The sequence below is a fragment of the Hypomesus transpacificus genome, chromosome 11 (assembly GCF_021917145.1).
Source record: "Hypomesus transpacificus isolate Combined female chromosome 11, fHypTra1, whole genome shotgun sequence".
Classification (NCBI taxonomy): Eukaryota; Metazoa; Chordata; class Actinopteri; order Osmeriformes; family Osmeridae; genus Hypomesus; species Hypomesus transpacificus.
In genome coordinates, this window is record NC_061070.1 from 9,084,270 (window position 1) to 9,101,690 (window position 17,421).

Sequence of the window (17,421 nt, forward strand, 5' to 3'; positions counted from 1 at the left end):
CTTAACACCTCGTCATTGATGATGCTTTACTTAACACCTCGTCAGTGATGATGCTTTTGATGATACTTTACTCATCAGAGACCTGTCCACAATGTAGTTCTCTGTTGCCCCATTGGCTGCTTAGGGATGGTTTTGAAAAACCCCTTCTCTATGTAACATTGTAAGGCCAAAAATAACTGTTCTTTGATGGTAGTCTGGCTCTAATAAACAAAAGAGGGAACAATTGTTCACACCATTTGGAATAAAAACAACAATTACCCAATATTTACAAAAGAAAACATTCAATTATACTTTAATGAAATGATCAAAACCATAAAATAAGAATCACCGTATTTCTTGGGATAGCCATATAAACAGAAATTGACAGAACAATGGATGTATGACTCAATTTAACTCAATTAACAACAGACACATTTTGGTATACATGTCTTTATAGTGCAGAAGAAGTCCAGGTCCAACCATACACAATTAGAACATGCTTCAAAAAGGTTTGGGCTGACTTAAGAATACAATGCAGGAGCAGTTGATGAACAGAGACCTGATACAGTAAAATTGTATCTAATGTCATCATGAGTTTTTTTTACAGAAGCAATACAGACAACAAGAGTAAACAAATGATTTAACGCAGAAAATAAAAGTATTTTTCTCACAGTGAATATGTTATGCATATCATATGTCAGTGATGCTAAAACTTGCAATTCCAATTGATAGGTTAGATATCGTGATATTGTGTTTCTCAAAGCAGCAACAACAAAAAAGAGCATTTATCTTGGAGAACTTGAGAAATCAGTTGTCACCTAAACATAATGACCTCTGAAATGTAGATACTGATACTGGAACCGTGACAGACACAAATTATTTGCATCAAACTATAATGAGCTTTGGAAAATGTTACCAGTTATACCAACTGACTCCCATTATGTATGAATGGAGATGCCCATCAGTAACTAAATGGACAGTACTTTGAACACCAAGACCTTGTCACTTCCATCTGCATGACTGAGACGTCAGTTGTGTAGCAGATACTTAAGTAATGGTTAAATAATAATGGCTAAATGGATAACAGAACATATGACAATGTATTTACACTTGTAAACATTCTCCTAGCTTCTGACCTGACAGCACCGAGTGCAACCTGCAAGGAAATGGACCGAACTGTTTGAAAACGTGTCAATGAATAGATCCCCTGCTCAGCAGATCCAGTGAGATGTGGGTAGACTCAACTGCATTACGCTGCATGTTCTAGGTACCACTATAATACTTTTCAGATGTGTCCTTTTTCTCTTCCTACTGTATCAAAGTCTTCCTCATTCCCATGAGAAGACTTCCCTCATGAAATGAGGGGTGAAGTGGAATATGGGTGAGAGAATCCTATTCACACAAGGAGGAGAGGAAGCGTTTGAACAAGACCTTTTGGGTCATTGGGGCCACTTAAAACACCAGCTCCCGTATCTAAAATGGAACTGTAGACACCTGTCCAGCAGGTGGCGCTCTAACAACATTATTAAGAAGCAGAAACACTGCATCTACTTCTTGGTAGTGTGAATGATTTTGCTCAGGCCCCCATATGAATACAAAAAAATTATTCCTTCCTTTCTCTCAAATGAGAAGTCATTTGAATCGTTAAAAGGTTTAAAGGAGAAAAGGAGGGGGGAGGACAGACCACTTTGTAAAGTGTTTCAGATCACTGACGGCAGGCCGGATATTGGTTTCATCCTCACGGCGGAAGGAGGATTTGTGGAGTTGATCTCCATTGTTGCATTTCAGAACCGTATCTTTCTTCTCTGACTTCCTCAATCAGTGTTTACAGCAGATGCGTATTTGCATGTTAAACTATATCACCATTGAAAGCTATTCATTGACTTCTTTGGTACAGCAAAAGAACAGTTCTTGTCATCATTCATTTTCAAGTCTTACGTTTTAAAAGGAACCAGAGCGCACATCGGAAGATGCACAAGAACCAACAAATTGGACTAAAATTGTGCATCATCACTCCCATACATAGCTAGCATGAGATACGTCTTTGCAATGTCACAGAACAGAGAATTTATAACAAACACAACACCCAAAACATTATAACTGTAAATCCAGCAAAGCATTATGCAGAGAATAAATACATTTAACTTAAAATAAACCCACAAATCAGTGAACAAAATGCATTTCAATAATAGGACAAGTTCCAAACAAACAAAACACATTATTAAAGGCTCATGCTTTTAACAAGGTATGGGGAAATGGAAAGCTTTGGATCGTACGCATAGGACCAATATTTTGATTCCGATGATTTTTCAAAAACGGTTTTCAGACGGCAATAAGAGCAATAACTTACAGGCATAGCTAAATGGCCAAGGAAGATGATCAAACATAACTTTTTCTCTGGGCTTTGGTCTCGATGAAAAAATATTTTTTACAATTCTGACCAGCCAAAGAGACAGAAGAAGTAAAGAGGACAGCATTTGGATTTATTTGAACACTTTTCACCTATAGAACAGAACAGCCAAACAATAGTGTCTTCAGGCTCTTTACTCAATTCCCTGAAGTGTGCACTCTCGATTCCCTTCATGAATATAAAAATATGGGATTGCTTTGAAAACAGTCTCATTCAGCTTCATTTGAAATTAGAGAGGTAGGGATGCTTTTTTTTTGTTAATCATTATATACACTTCAGGGAACAGGGTAGAGTAACTGGAACACGCCACTAGTTGAACACCTATTTGTTTCTTAATACAGTCCCTTCAGGGGACAGACACACAATCTTAAAAGCATCTTAACGGCCATTTACATACTTGGGATATAAATATGTGCACGCAAAAACTGGATAGGTTAATGTGGGGGAGGGAAGTAAAGAGGACTTTTGGTCAAAACACTGTGCACCGTTAAAGTTACACTTACACTATCGTGCCATTATGCCCTCGATCAGTGAGTTGTTAAAATGACAATGACAATCTTCGGTTCTACTTTAAGAAAGTTCCAAGAATCATCATAGTGATAAACACCAAGCTGCCGATGTCCAAAGCTTACAGGCATGGCCCCAGAAAAATAAAAACAACAGTGGACACTTAAACCCTTTATAAAAAATGAAAAAAAGTGACGACTCCTACACATTAGCCACTGAGTGGCCACTACCAGTTCACACCGAGAAAACGCCCTTGCCCACAAAGAAGGTCACTGGCAGTTCAAGTCAGGGTTGTTGAGCCAAGACCAGATCTGAATCATCTCCTGCGGTGTCCTGCTGTGCACCAACATCAGACTCTTGTAGGCGCAGGGGTTGGCCCTGTACTTCTCATCAATGTCAAAAGTCCTAAAGCCCTTATGCTTTTCGGGAGCAAGGCCCATCTTCCTGAGGCACATGCCAGTGTAGACATCGTCGATGGGGTAAAGTGCCACACGCTGGGAGACGTTGTGCAGACGGTGTGCCAGGTCCCCAGAATACAAGTACCCCCCACCCCCAGCATAAGGCGGGTAGGTCCCCACAAACATGCTCTCCGGGATGAAGTACTTCACCTTCTTGTCACGATGCGGCCCAGCGTTGGTGATCACGTCGCCCACAAACAGGTTGCGAGCCTTGGGCCCCGTCAAACCCTTGAGGAACTCCAAGATGCGGAGGGTGTTGACGAAAACGTCATCATCACCTTTGAAGATGAACTTGGCATCGGGGCACTGGGTCCGCATCCAGTCGAGGAACAGTACCTCCTTCACGGTCAGGTTGAAGAAAGAGTCCCGGTAGTCCCACTGGAGGATGTCGTGGTGCTGAGCGCTCTCGTAGCGTAGCATCCCGGAGAGGTCCGGATGGTGGTCGACTGCTGTGGCGTTGCCAAGCAGGAAGACCGTGGCGACTGTCTGATTGGCCATAAGGCCCGCACGACCCCAAGACTCGCGGATGGCCTGCCGCCGGTCAAAGTGCGGTGCGAGGGATTTGACGGCCAACAGCAAAAAAGGCTTCTCTTTGCAGATGTGTGGCTGGTCCACCACTAAGGGATAGGTACGACAGCGCATGTACAGGAGGAAGTCTTTATAGCGCTCTGGTAGGGAGTTGAAGTCTTTGACCCGAGTGGGGACTCGGAAGTCTGGCTGACAGGGGTTGAGTTTCAGGCCTGTGTCGTTGAGCCAATCTACAACCTTGACATCTAGAGCACTGTTATTGGCTGCAAAGATGGGATTGTGCTGGAGGTCCAGGATCTGCTGTTGGTGGTTCCAGTAGGCCTGGTGAGGAGTCTGTTTGGCCCAAAAGGGTTTGGATGGCACAAGTACCTTTTGCCGCTCGTTCTTGTCCTGCCCGCTGTTGCGGGACACGAGGATGAAGATAAAGAGGTTGACCATCATTACCGTCCCCAGGACCTTGAGGTTCCTCCGCAGCAAGCCCATCTCTCAGTCCTCTCCCTCTCACACCCTTTACACAACAGAGAGAAAAGAGGGATGTGAAAAAGGAACAAATTGTAGACAACACAATCACATGAACAAACACATTGTGGGGGAAACGTCTACATTTAACATTTAATTTCCACTCAGTTCAGTCGCAATGGCATTTGACGACATCGAAAAATATAAAAGAGAGCTTGGAAATGCCCAAAGAGCCTGATTTGAAGTTATTTAGGGAATAGATGTTTTTAGGCAAGACTACAGCAGTCATGTGCCACATTCCAAAGCCCCCATGATACCAATCACTACATTAATAGAAGCAAAATTATTTTTTGGTTTAGTGAAACAACATAATGTATAAAGAATAATTATAATAATTATCACCGACTAAACATCTTAAGTTTTATGATTGAGTTTATTTTAATTTTATTTTTTTGACAGCTTTCAACAGATAAAACTTCAGTCATTAGTTCTACCAGAAGGGATACAATATCGTAGGTTAAACCTGTGCCATATCTGCAACAGGTTTAACTCTCAGCATGAATTAAAATGTGATTATTTCACCATGTAACTTGTCCTTGTGTGTGTGTGTGCTACCATTCATCAGGGGCCAAGCTGCATATGGCTGTTTCTAGACAGGTTTAGATGAGACGTGAGAATCTGTGTACTTCTGCACAATTTAGTTAAGACACGATGCGTGTGGTTTTAGTCAGTGTGATATGACGTCTCTGTGGCCAAAAGGCAAAGAGAGATAGTATGCATAAATAATAACAGTTTAGTTGGTCTACAATGGTTTTTTGTTAACATATCAATTAAGCAATTGATGACAAAAATATGAACAGCTTAAGCATGGTTATTTGATTTGTTAATTTGGACCACTATGCGTAATTTACGACCAATTTGTTTAAATTGTGCTCATTATCGAAGTGCACCCAGGGAAGCTTCTAAGTTCTTGCTCTCCAGAGATAAAATTAACTCCCCGTTCAACTACGCAACTCTCAGTCACTGCTGACTTCTCGATGAGGTCTGAATATAGTAGTCTGGACTAATGACCTCAGAGCACTGTATGCAAACACTTATATATACACACAATACTTCTCGTGGTATAGGCAAAACTGGCCCTTTGTGTATAATGAATTTGTTGCATCATCGTTGTATCTTAACCATGGTAGAACTGTTCCTGTCCTGATTATCAACTGAACCATGTAGGGTAATATTCGCCACTTTTGACAATAGGTGTCTGCTAGAACTCAATACATGTCATAAATTATTAAATTGTGCAGTAAAGACAGTGTGCGAAGGTGCGATATGAACTGTCCCACTCAGGGGCGGAGCTAAACTCTCAGTACAATGGGGGCGGAGCTTCATCACGGCACGGAATCCTTAAAATTAAAACCGTCAAAAAAAACATGAATGCATGTTATAATGTGTCAATTGTTGAGCCAAGCAAGCCTATATGTAAAATAAAATAAATTATTTCATTTTTTGACAAGTTTGTATTGACGAACAAAGAAAACAGTTTGCCAGTCAAGTCAAAATGTTTCAACACCACAGACAGCGATAGCTGACCCTGCGTGTCCACACGAGCGTCAAGGCCCGGTTTAATTGAAAATGTATTGGAAGCCGACGCGCCGCCCGTTCCGCTGTAGTGGACACGCAGCCTGGTTGACAGCGATGGTACTAAACAGGCCAAATGCGCTCAATCAGATAATGAGAAGTACGATGTGAGAGGAGCACATGATGCTACCATACTTCTCTTACTATCTCGTTCTTTTCTTTTTAATGCGCCCAATTTATATATTTCTATTCTTTTTACTATTCACTTATGTAAGTGCTATATCTATGGCGCTGCCACTGTCTAAATGTACTCCCTGGATAAATATTGTCAAAATATTTGAAAAAACTACAAAGCTATTTGAGAAAGAAGCAGACAGAAGGGTTGCATAGTTGAAGGTTATACTGTCAAACTGAATGAAGAACGAAATAACGACGTGAAAAAATTGAGATAACGTGGCTAATTGGCAATTCCCGTGATGCAAGGTGGTAAATAGAGTGCAACTTCATTAATTTCGTTTTTTTATGTGTCTGCTTAGAATGTAAAGTTGTGTAGCCTGGCAATTGTTATTATTGTGCTGGTTTACCATTGTAACCATGAGTTAAGTGACTGTTCCGTTTGATAAGAAGAGCTGGATTCACAAAATGTGGTAGCGCGAGATCAGTAGCACAGTAGGCTTCTTTCAGCTGATTAGCTGCATTTTGTCAATTAGAGAGGGCTTGTGTCTCTTCAAGGTCACATAACATGAAAAATAACTTCCTAAAGTGAAGTTAACATTAATATCAGTTCCCCTAGCCTGCCTTTGGTCCCCCAGTGGCTCGAATTTTTGATAGGTGTAAACCAAGCCCTGGGTGTTCTTCTCCGCCTTTGAGAAAATGAAGGCTCAATTGCTCTGTTTAAAAATCTCCTCCGTGTGACGTCACAAAGAGGAAGGTTACCTCCCCTCACTTTGCCCGCCCTGATAATCTGGTCCGCCAACAAGAAACTGAGCTATGACCGTGCAAGGGCGAGTGCGATATCGGTTTTTCCTGGAGAGACATTATGGCGAGCAAACGAACAAAGCATAACAGTTGCTCAGTGCTTGGATGTACAAATTAAACAAAAGTATTTTTTTTTATTCCTTCATCCGAGCCTCTGCACAACCAGTATCTTAATTTTATTTTCGCTGGAAATGTGCCGACACAACCTCTCAAAGTTTTGCATGTCTGCGCCAAACATTTCAGCCACCACTGTTTCCTTAACTTGAGCCAATACAAAGTTGGCCTTGCTGACCGTCTGAAATAAAATTCTGGATCAGTACTCCTTGGTCCAGCTACAAACCTCGGACAAGTAAGTCAACTAACGCTATACCATTTTGTTGCTTACTATATGGTTACCTAGCTTGCTACCCTTAGGATCTGGCTTTAACATTAGCTCTGCAGCTATCGGCTGAGGTACTGTCGCTAATGTTAAGGTAGATAGCATCAAGTATGTGTGAATACACATTCTGTAACGCAGTGTTGTACAATCGTTGTTATGTGGATAACGTTCTGCTGTTGGTGTTATGGCGCGCGCGATATCCGCCTTTCCCCACATTGAAATGACTGAGTGTGCAGCTCTGCAAACCAGGGTTATCAGATGAGAATGGGCATATTCAAGGCATCTTACAGCAACGGGTCTATGAGCCATTGCGATACATCCACTGTAAACATTAGCTCATGGTGCCGCCTACAGCTAGAGACACAGAAACAGCGCGTTCTGAGGAAAGCTCACTGTGGGACTCATCGTAGTGGCTATAATTCTGCACCAAGCCTGAATTTTGGGAAAGAAACTTCAGATACAGTATTAGGGGACCCCTAAGGCCTATATAAAAGCATCCAAAACAGCATTTCATGTGACCTTTAAAGTAAGCCAAGTATTAAATGCAAGATCGGTGGCGTTTGGGGGCTCTTTAACTGGCACGGGCCCTGGGGCGGATGCACCCACGCTATCTCCGCTACTGCTCCCACTATTCAACTGATAAATGTTGACTACAATTGTAGATATACTCGCTTATCCATGGGAGAGAGACCACCAGAGGCAGTAAGTGTCCCAGTGTGTGGCAGTGCACTTTTTTGCCTTCTGTTTGAAGTCACACCGTTTCTTTTTCGCATAGTCAACAGTAACTTCGCACCCACAACATTTACTGTTGTCCTTATTTGTCAATATTGAAGCTGCTTGGCCTTGTTCGTGATCCCACTACTAAGGCCATCAAACAAGGTTCCTCCAACTGTATTTTGTAAATGGATGCCTCCATTTTATGTACTGTATCATTTCTCTTTTTAAAGTTATTGTCTTTGCAAGAATCACTCATCGTTCAGAATGGGTTGATGGAGACAATTATTGGGAAACCAGACTAATTAACAACCTAATTTCAACAACCATGCAAGGTCGAATATGGGAGTTAATGGGGTGTTGACAGGGAGCTTGTTTACGTGCACACAATCACAAGTAAATTGGGATCCATGAAGACAAGTGTGTGCCGTTTAGATACGCAGTTGTTTTCATATATCTCAGAAAAACATTTCCAGTTCTGAGATTTGGTATGCATTTTGAACCGATTAATTTACACTGATGTGGCTCCAGGTCATTTGTCTAGACAGAACAAATAACGTTTGCGAGAGATTCTTCACTGAGATCGTAAAATGCACAGGTGTGTGTGTCCCTGGGTTCAGATTAAACCAGGGATCACCATAAAACATGGACCTAGAGGACATTCAAAGTTTTGTGAGAGGCATTTTGGTGTACAGCACAGAACATACATGTTAAAAGTGCACCGAACAAACAAAACAACAATCCAAGGTCATCAAGATCATCTATAGCAGCCATCATAAACCTAATCCAGCAATCCAGGCCATTAAATTTATGACGGCTGGCATAGATCATCTTGATTACTTTGGAGTTTAGTTTTGTTTGATGTACTTTTAATGTGTGTTAAGACCATTAAACAATTTGAGATAACGATCCGTTTATGGGAGGAAAAAAACGTCTTTATGCAAAACTAACGCTGAATCTGAAGATAATTTGGATTTAAATAACGTCAGGTGTATTAAATGTCAGATTCTACCTGTATCCACTTCCCATCCCCCCACTCCTACCCACCCCCGCCAAATCAACGTCAAAGAGACTGGCAAACACAGAACAATACAGCCTTTCAGACCATGTGAGTTTGCCTCGAGTTTCGGGTCTTGGCAGTAACTTGCATAACTCCTGCTCTGATACCATTCAAATGAGCTCTTGGTGTGTCTTTCAATTTGTCTTCCGTGCGTTTTGGAGACCCTCTTCTAATTCAAATGCAGTCATCTACCATACACTGACATGGACTTCCAGTCACAATTCATGAATGCAAATACACACCATAAGGGTTTGGCAGTTATAAAAAATGAAATCTCACTTGACACAACTTCATGTAGGTGGCACCACTGGATTTAGGAGCATTTAACTAATGAAAGCCTGGGCTAGACTGAGTGTGCATATTTCTGTCACCACTCCAATATTTTTGCCTTCCTATTTGCGAGTGAAATAAGTGTGCATCTTGTCCTTTCCTGTTCCTCCCCTCCTTCATCACGAGCCATCTAGCTGCCTCCATTTCCATTCCCTTTGTGTCTTTACTTTCACCTGTTACCTTTCTTTCTGTATGTGTGCTAATGTCATTTGCTTCTTAGCAACACTTCTGCACCAATGCCTCAGATTTTCTCCCTCTCTAACCCCCCCCCCCTGTCTGTATGTTTATCCCTTCCTCACTCTCCTCCCAAAAAATGCAACAACATCAATTAGGATAGTGATGAAATGACATAATCATCAGAATGTTATGTTATATAATATTGATATCCTAAAAGGCTATCAAAAACAGGAAGTGAAATCTCTCCACCTCCGTCCCTAAGGAGCCTCTTCGGGCTTCTCTTCTCTTGCCAACACAAACAAGGAGACTTGTGGAAAATCACCAGGCGTGGCTTTTCAATAGGGATATAAGGATGACTTGCTGCAGGCCAGTTAAGGAATATAACTGGGTTACAATCCATGTCAGTAACAAACTGTGATCCTAGTATGGATTTGTTTTACCTACAATACAGGCAACAGTTAGATTGTAGGCTAGTTCATGATTGTTTGGACAACCTTGAACGTAAGCAGTAAAGGGAATATCTTTACATTCATAGATTCATCAAATAGCGAGGCCACAAGATGGCCGTTTACTCATTCTGCAATATCTTAACAACTAGAGGCACAACAACACATGAATACGTGAACACCCCGCCACGCCCGTTTTCAGGACTCCATTAGACAAATGGATCTAGCACCCAGGAAACAAGGGAAGGGTTTCTTCTGTTCATTGGTTTAATGGGTGGTACATTTTAACTTGTGTGGGGGCAGGGTCGAACACAGGCATAAACAATGGGGGAAGAGGGAGAGGAAGGCAATGTTTGTGTGTTGTCTTACCAGTGCTGTGAGATTGAGTGTTTTGTAGGTAGTCTCCTCCCTGTTTGTGGTCTCAGCTATTAACCCATTCTGAGCTGCACATCACTGAGGAGGGGTGGGGCAGCAAACTGTGGGGAAAGGAATAAACACACAGTTTAGACAAAACTAAGCCTCACTTCATACAAAAGTCAAGTCCAAAGTAAATTAACCTTTAAATATAGAATATCATTCTTCCTTTGGTATATAAAGATTTAAAATCAGAGGTCTGATTTGATATCCGGATTGACACCATGAATAATCATATTCCCCCATCTTGACTCTTTGAACCACTGAAAAGCACCATTTGGATACTCTTTCACTAGTATTCGTTCTGTTTCCTATGAAAAATCCAGTTTGACCACACTTAAGGTCTATAGAAAAGTACACCATTAGACAGAGCAAGCGATCGATAACACTATCATCCATCCACTATTCAACCTTGTTAGATTAGTGATTACCTTGGAGGGGAGGGAGGCATGTAGTTTGAGAGTTTTGAAGTGTGGCATTCCTCACCAAATAAATAAACCAGTGTTTGTCCGTACAATAATTCTAAATTGGTCCCATTTTGGAATGTAGTTACTATGTTTTCACCTGAATTCTCTCTGCCCTCAGGCACTGCAAGTGTGCATCTATTGGTTCCTTAACACAATAAAGACAGTTGATTCAACCAAATCAGGTTCAGTTGACCGAGTTGAGTAGAATTCTATTCTAGTATCCTGTGAAAAGAGGCTTCAATATCTAACTGACTAGTCAAGTAATGGGTCAAAGCATAACCAAAACTACACAAATATTTACACACCAGCAATAATTAACTCCAAAGCAGTCTCACAGAGTGGGCTGCCTACATCGAGGCCATGCTGACAAAAGACAAAAGTGAATTTCCAAAGGGAGAACGTGAATGCGAGAAGTACGTGAAGTATCTAGTTCTGTTTTTAGTTCTCTGTTCTTGTGTCAAAAAGCAATTTTGTGGAAATGAAAAGTGCAAAGGCTCAAAGGAGGATGAGCACCAACTCTCACAAATACTAACCTGAAGCAACACACAGGCTTTTCTTTAGTAGAGAGGTGGAAAAAGAGAGGTGGGAGAGAGACATAGAGAGAATAAAGGGGGAGGGGTCACAAAGGCATGGTGTGAAGAGAAAGCACCACAAATAGTTCATGACGCAGGGGAGTGGTGTCGCTGTCTCAGTTTGGGTGGGTACACCAAATGTCTAGCGTGTCCAACAATATTCACTCTGTACATGAGACTAGGATTCAGTATCTCTGTCACACCCACGCCACCACGCGATCATGAGACTCTCATTCTGACAGGTCATGCACCTATTAACAGTATGAATAGTGCACACACTTGCACTCCCATGTCTTGGATTCCAGGCCCACTGCCTTGCACTGAGACGTTGTTGCTCTTACTGGTAGCATTCCAACCACCCAAACCAACAACTAACACAGTGACTATGACTTGCATTCTGTTAGCCAATCAATCTACTACTGGAACCTGGATGACAACAGATGTAAGGGTAGAAACATGACCCTAAACAGCATCCACCTGCAAAGACTTGAGCAGGTTTAAACATTTACATTTTAGTCACTTTTATCCAAAGCGACTTACGAGAGCTTTACAAAAAGTGCATGGGTCAATGATCATAAACAACGAGATAGCCCCAAAAACATTGCGGGTAGCCAAAACATGAAGCATACATTGTGAAAAGAAAATATGTGCCAATAGGTGGAACCAAAAGAGCATGTAGTGAAACAAATTTCAATTAAACAACATCATCCTCAAAACTAAACACAATGACTGCAACATAATATACAGTATTTAAATAAAATACTTCTGGGGTCCTTGCCTTTAGGTTTCTTCGTAGCGTGAGCCATTACAAATAAAGTGCCTTTGCGTCTGTCAAATTGGAGTTGCTGTCAAATACATGTCTCTGTACAGACATGCTCACCGTTTCTAAATGCACAGCAACCAAAACAGGAATGGACAGAAAAATCCAGATAGTGGTTTTTAAGTTGCCCAACAAGTCATTATCTTCTCTATAGCCAAAGGAGCTGAAGGTGGAATAGATGTGTCCCAAAACATACATGTCCTTTTGTTTTACATTAGATGCCTTTAATGAAATGTTCCTGCCATTCTTTGAACCGTGTACCAAGCTTGTCATTCACCATCAAAGTGCTGGCACTACATCAATCCCACTTCAGATATGCTAGCACAAAGTGCATTCCTCCCCTCTTATTTACACATACAGTGCCCTCCAAAAGTATTGGAACAGTGAGGCGAATTCCTTTATTTTTGCTGTAGACTGAAAACATTTGGGCTTGACATCAAATAATGAACGTGAGACCAGAGATCAACGTTTCAGCTTTTATTTCCAGGTATTTACATCAGGATCTGATGCACAACTAAGAAAATATCACATTTTGTTTGAATCCACCCATTTGTCATGTGAGCAAAAGTATTGGAACAGATATACTTAAAACATATTTAAGTGAATAAGACTTAATATTTAGTTGCAAATCCTTTGCTTTCAATAACTGCAGCAAGTCTGTGACCCATTGACGTCACCAAACTTTTGCATTCTTCCTTTTTGATGCTTTCCCAGGCTTTCACTGCAGCCTCTTTCAGTTGTTGTTTGTTTTGTGGGGTTCCTCCCTTCAGTCTCCTCTTAAGCAGGTAAAATGCATGCTCTATAGGGTTTAAGTCTGGAGATTGACTTGGCCAGTCTAATACCTTCCATTTCTTGCCCCTGATGAACTCCTTTGTTGTTTTGGCAGTGTGTTTTGGGTCGTTATCTTGCTGCATGATGAAGGCTCTGCCAATCAGTTTGGTTGCATCTTTCCTTAAATTGGCAGACAAAATGTTTCTGTAGACTTCCGAGTTCATTTTGCTGCTGCCATCATGTGTTACATCCTCAATGAAGATTAATGAGCCCGTCCTAGAAGAAGCCATGCAAGCCCAAGCCATGACATTACCTCCACCGTGTTTCACAGATGAGCTTGTGTGTTTGGGATCATGAGCAGTTCCTTTCTTTCTCCAAACTTTAGCCTTTCCATCACTTTGGTAAAAGTTAATCTTTGTCTCATCAGTCCATAAAACTTTGTCCCAGAATTTTTGAGGTTCATCTCTGTACTTTTTGGCAAATTCCAGCCTGGCCTTCCTATTCTTCTTGCTAATGAGTGGTTTGCATCTTCTGGTGTAGCCCTTGTACTTTTGTTCATGAAGTCTTCTGCGAACAGTAGATAGTGATACCTTCACTCCTGCCATCTGGAGGTTGTTGCTGATCTCACTAACAGTTGTTTTAGGGTCTTTCTTTACAGCTCTCACAATGTTTCTGTCATCAACTGCTGATGTTTTCCTTGGTCTACCTGTTCGACGTCTGTTACTTAGTACACCAGTAGTTTTCTTCTTCTTCAGGACATTCCAAATGGTTGTACTGGCTATGGCCAATGTTTCTGCAATGGCTCTGATTGATTTTCCATCTTCTCTAAGACTCACAATTGCTTGTTTTTCACCCAAAGACAGCGCTCCGGTTTTCATGTTGTTTTCACCTCTGAATACAGTCTGCATAGACAAAACCTATCTTACCCAATCTGAACCTGAGTGTAGACATTCAGTGGTATTTATTGATTGAATAATGTATGTAATAGGACACACCTGGGCAACAAAACACACCTGTCAGTCATATGTTCCAATACTTTTGCTCACGTGACAAATGGGTGGGTTCGAACAAAAAGGTGATATTTTCTAATTTGTGCATGAGATCCTGATGTAAATACCTGGAAATAAAAGCTGAAACGTTGATCTCTGGTTTCACATTCATCGTTTGATGTCAAGCCCAAATGTTTTCAGTCTACAGCAAAAATAAAGGAATTGGCCTCACTGTTCCAATACTTTTGGAGGGCACTGTATATGTGCACGTGTGTGTGTGTATGTATTTCTGGACTCTAAAGTATTTCTGGAGTTGTGTGTGTATGCTTTTGTTTGGCTGTATGCTTGCATGTAGACTATAGGTGTGTGTTTACCTCAAGTATGTTTAGTTGATCTATAGTTATTGTGTGCCTTCACTCCAAAGACTAATATCCTGTTTCCCATTTGGCTGCAAGCAGTTTCAACACTCAGGAGAAGCATGTCAAACACTGACATAACCAGGGGCTTATCTGTCCAATTGTAACTATTGAATTTGGCATGGTTGTTCCAAATAAAATGGATGAAAATTAACAACCTCGGAAGGGGTTCATCTTGTTCCATATTATAGACATAAAAACAGTGTTGCAGTGCTATGAAATGTGCCTACTTACTGCCTAGTCAGTGTGACTGACCATATTTGTCACACTGAAAACTGAACTTGACCATAAGCTGAGTGGTGTGTTTAATGCCCAACATAAACTACAGAAACACAGCTACTTTACACCATGTGCCCCTTGTGTAGTCTTACTGAGAAGCATTGTCTGAGAGTTTATGCCACTATGACACCCTATTCAAATAACAGCAGAGAGAGTGATTCATCTCTCTCTCTGCCGTTCCCAGGTTACAGTGTGCGTGTACCATTAACACGATTGGTACATGGGTAAAAAACACTCACTGACTCACTTCCTCTCTGGACAATTCATCGTTTTTCTGACACATTGCTTTAACAAGACACCACATCGTTGTCACAAGTAACACATGACTTAAACACCACTTCTCTTATCCCTTTTAACACATGACTTCAACACCACTTCTCTTATCCCTTTGTATCGATTTGTTTCACGCAGACTTATGACCCATATAGCGTACCCTTTCTTGTGACTGTAAGATACATATCTCACTATAGGGAAAGCTGGAAAAGCAGAGACACAGTTTTGTTTCTTGGGAGTAAGGTGGTATTTTGACACAGCGTTTGAAAAGAATACCCTCAAGAGTTGCTACACACAGCATTCTGTCTGTTGATGATTAGATTTTGTTTTTGTTGATTTATTATTATATACCTTCTTTATTAATGTTTAAAGAGGTATAGGCTACGCCAAATGGTCAGGGATTTAATTTTTTTCTTTTTGTACTACTAATAACTTGACTGTCAATAAGGGATCACAATCCATCCTAACCTGCCTGATAGTCTCCATCTTTTCTTGCGCAAGAGAGCATTAGAAAAAGGGTGACATCCGTTCGACAAGACCTATATTAAGCCTTCCTTGATACAATTGTTGAGTCATAGACCCATTCGTGCAGTAGAAGACCCGTTAGTCTGTATTCATGCACTGTAGATATTGCAGCTTCAATCTTTTGTTATTAAATTGAATAAATGTGGTTGGACTGAATCAGTGTGGTATTCTACAACAATTATCTAACGTGTAAGGTTTAAAAAAACGGTGTGGGTGGCTGGGCAATTGCTTTTGGATGGGACGTGGAAATTTCCACAAACCTTTGAGTCTAGTGAAAAATCATTAAAGAAGATTAAGGCCCACAGCCGATATCTCACTACAAGCAATCGCATAAAACCCTCAGATCCAACTCAAAAAAGCCTCTCACTGCTTGTAACTCCTGAAGTAGGAGACACATTGAAAGTGCGCCAGCAACTACACAACTTTAATTGTGCACTTATCCTTCCGACAAAGGTTTCTTTTAAGAGGTTCATACCCGAGACATAGCCTATGCTCCTTATCACAACAAAACAACAACAACAAAGCCAAAAAGGCTACATTACAGTAGACTATAACAACCTTTCAAACTTGACTTTACCTTCACGTCACTTAGAAGAAGAAAAAGTTTTGTCGCGGATGAACTCGCCACCTACACAGACAAATCGAGATGTATCTTCAGAAAGTCTTAACTCTGTCGGTCCATATCTTCGCGGTCACGGTTGTAGAAACTAAAGGTAACAGATGTTTAAGAAAACTTTTAAACTAGTAGTCGGTCTGAACCATTTTTTTAATCCAAGTGTCTTGACGTCGCTCCCTGTTAACCGAACTTGTCAGATAACGAACACCAGTATCCATTTATCCAACCTATAACAAGAACAGTAGTTTATTTGGTTACCTTGTCCTCGTGTAATGCGCACGCACTTATCTAGCATATGATAGAGCAGAAAACAGGCCCCTCCTAAAAGGTATTACGTAGTCTTTGTTATTCACGAAAACAGGGCGGGGTAGCAGCCTACCGCGAGTTCTTAAAACCCGTTTTCGTGATGAGTTGAGGGTTGTAGCTAACTATCTACCCGTTCTAACCATATACCTATAGTAATTGACTTACAACTTATGGGCAGTCTTTTTAGTTTGTAGGCCTAGAAAATATTAGTTAATTTTTTACCACAGTTCGCAGCCACCACCACCCTCTCCACCCTCTCTCTCTCTCTGTCTCACTGTCTCACAAGGACATGCAACAATTCACAGATCTATGTGTGCAGACAAAGTGTGCCGAGGTGGCCGACCTGTTTCTCTAATTCTAAAGAGTAAGTGGATTATGTGGATATGTCCTGTTCGTTTTGGGTCCTAGGATTCTTCCATTCACTTTCAGTGACTCCTTACCCAGACAACAATGACTTGTAATGGTTATGGAAAATAGACTTAATAAGACAAAATGGTATTGGCCTCCTAAATAGTTGTAAACCACCAGTGTATTTGTTTATTCTCAAAGCCATGTGTGTACATTGTTTTATAGTGTGTCAGTGTGTAGGACTGTGTGTGTGTGTGCTATTTTTGGGAGTCTGTTTTAAGGCAGATGGATGACTCTCCCATTTATGATCAGTCCCAAATGAGTGTGTGTTGTGTGGAGTGTTATGGGTGTACTATGATGTAATCACCACAGCAAAGTGGCCTGTCTCCCCAACCTAAAGGAAGCGTGTATGTGTGTGTGTGTGTCTGTGTGTGTGTGTAAGGGAGAGGGTGGGAATCCATTTTGGTCCACACCTGTATCCTTCAATGCTTTTGAAACAATTAAAAAGTTGTGATTGTGGGGTCAATTTCACATTAGACACTTCACGGTGTTGCCACATTGGGGTGAATGCTTTTACAGTATATGCAGTTTTTGTATTTAAAATTATGTTTGTATTTACATTCAA

At 41.1% G+C, this 17,421-nt stretch overlaps 1 protein-coding gene across 1 annotated transcript; it reads right to left on the reverse strand.

Moving 5' to 3' along the window:
• Nucleotides 1-264: 264 nt before the first annotated feature.
• On the reverse strand, nt 265-16,446 carry b3gnt2b (UDP-GlcNAc:betaGal beta-1,3-N-acetylglucosaminyltransferase 2b). The gene is made up of 3 exons (XM_047029500.1): nt 16,104-16,446; nt 10,370-10,476; nt 265-4,390 (listed from the first exon to the last, which is right to left on the reverse strand). The coding sequence occupies exon 3, from the start codon at nt 4,363-4,365 to the stop codon at nt 3,166-3,168; it is 1,200 nt and encodes a 399-aa protein (XP_046885456.1). The 5' UTR covers nt 4,366-4,390; nt 10,370-10,476; nt 16,104-16,446; the 3' UTR covers nt 265-3,165.
• Between the last annotated feature and the right edge of the window lie 975 nt (nt 16,447-17,421).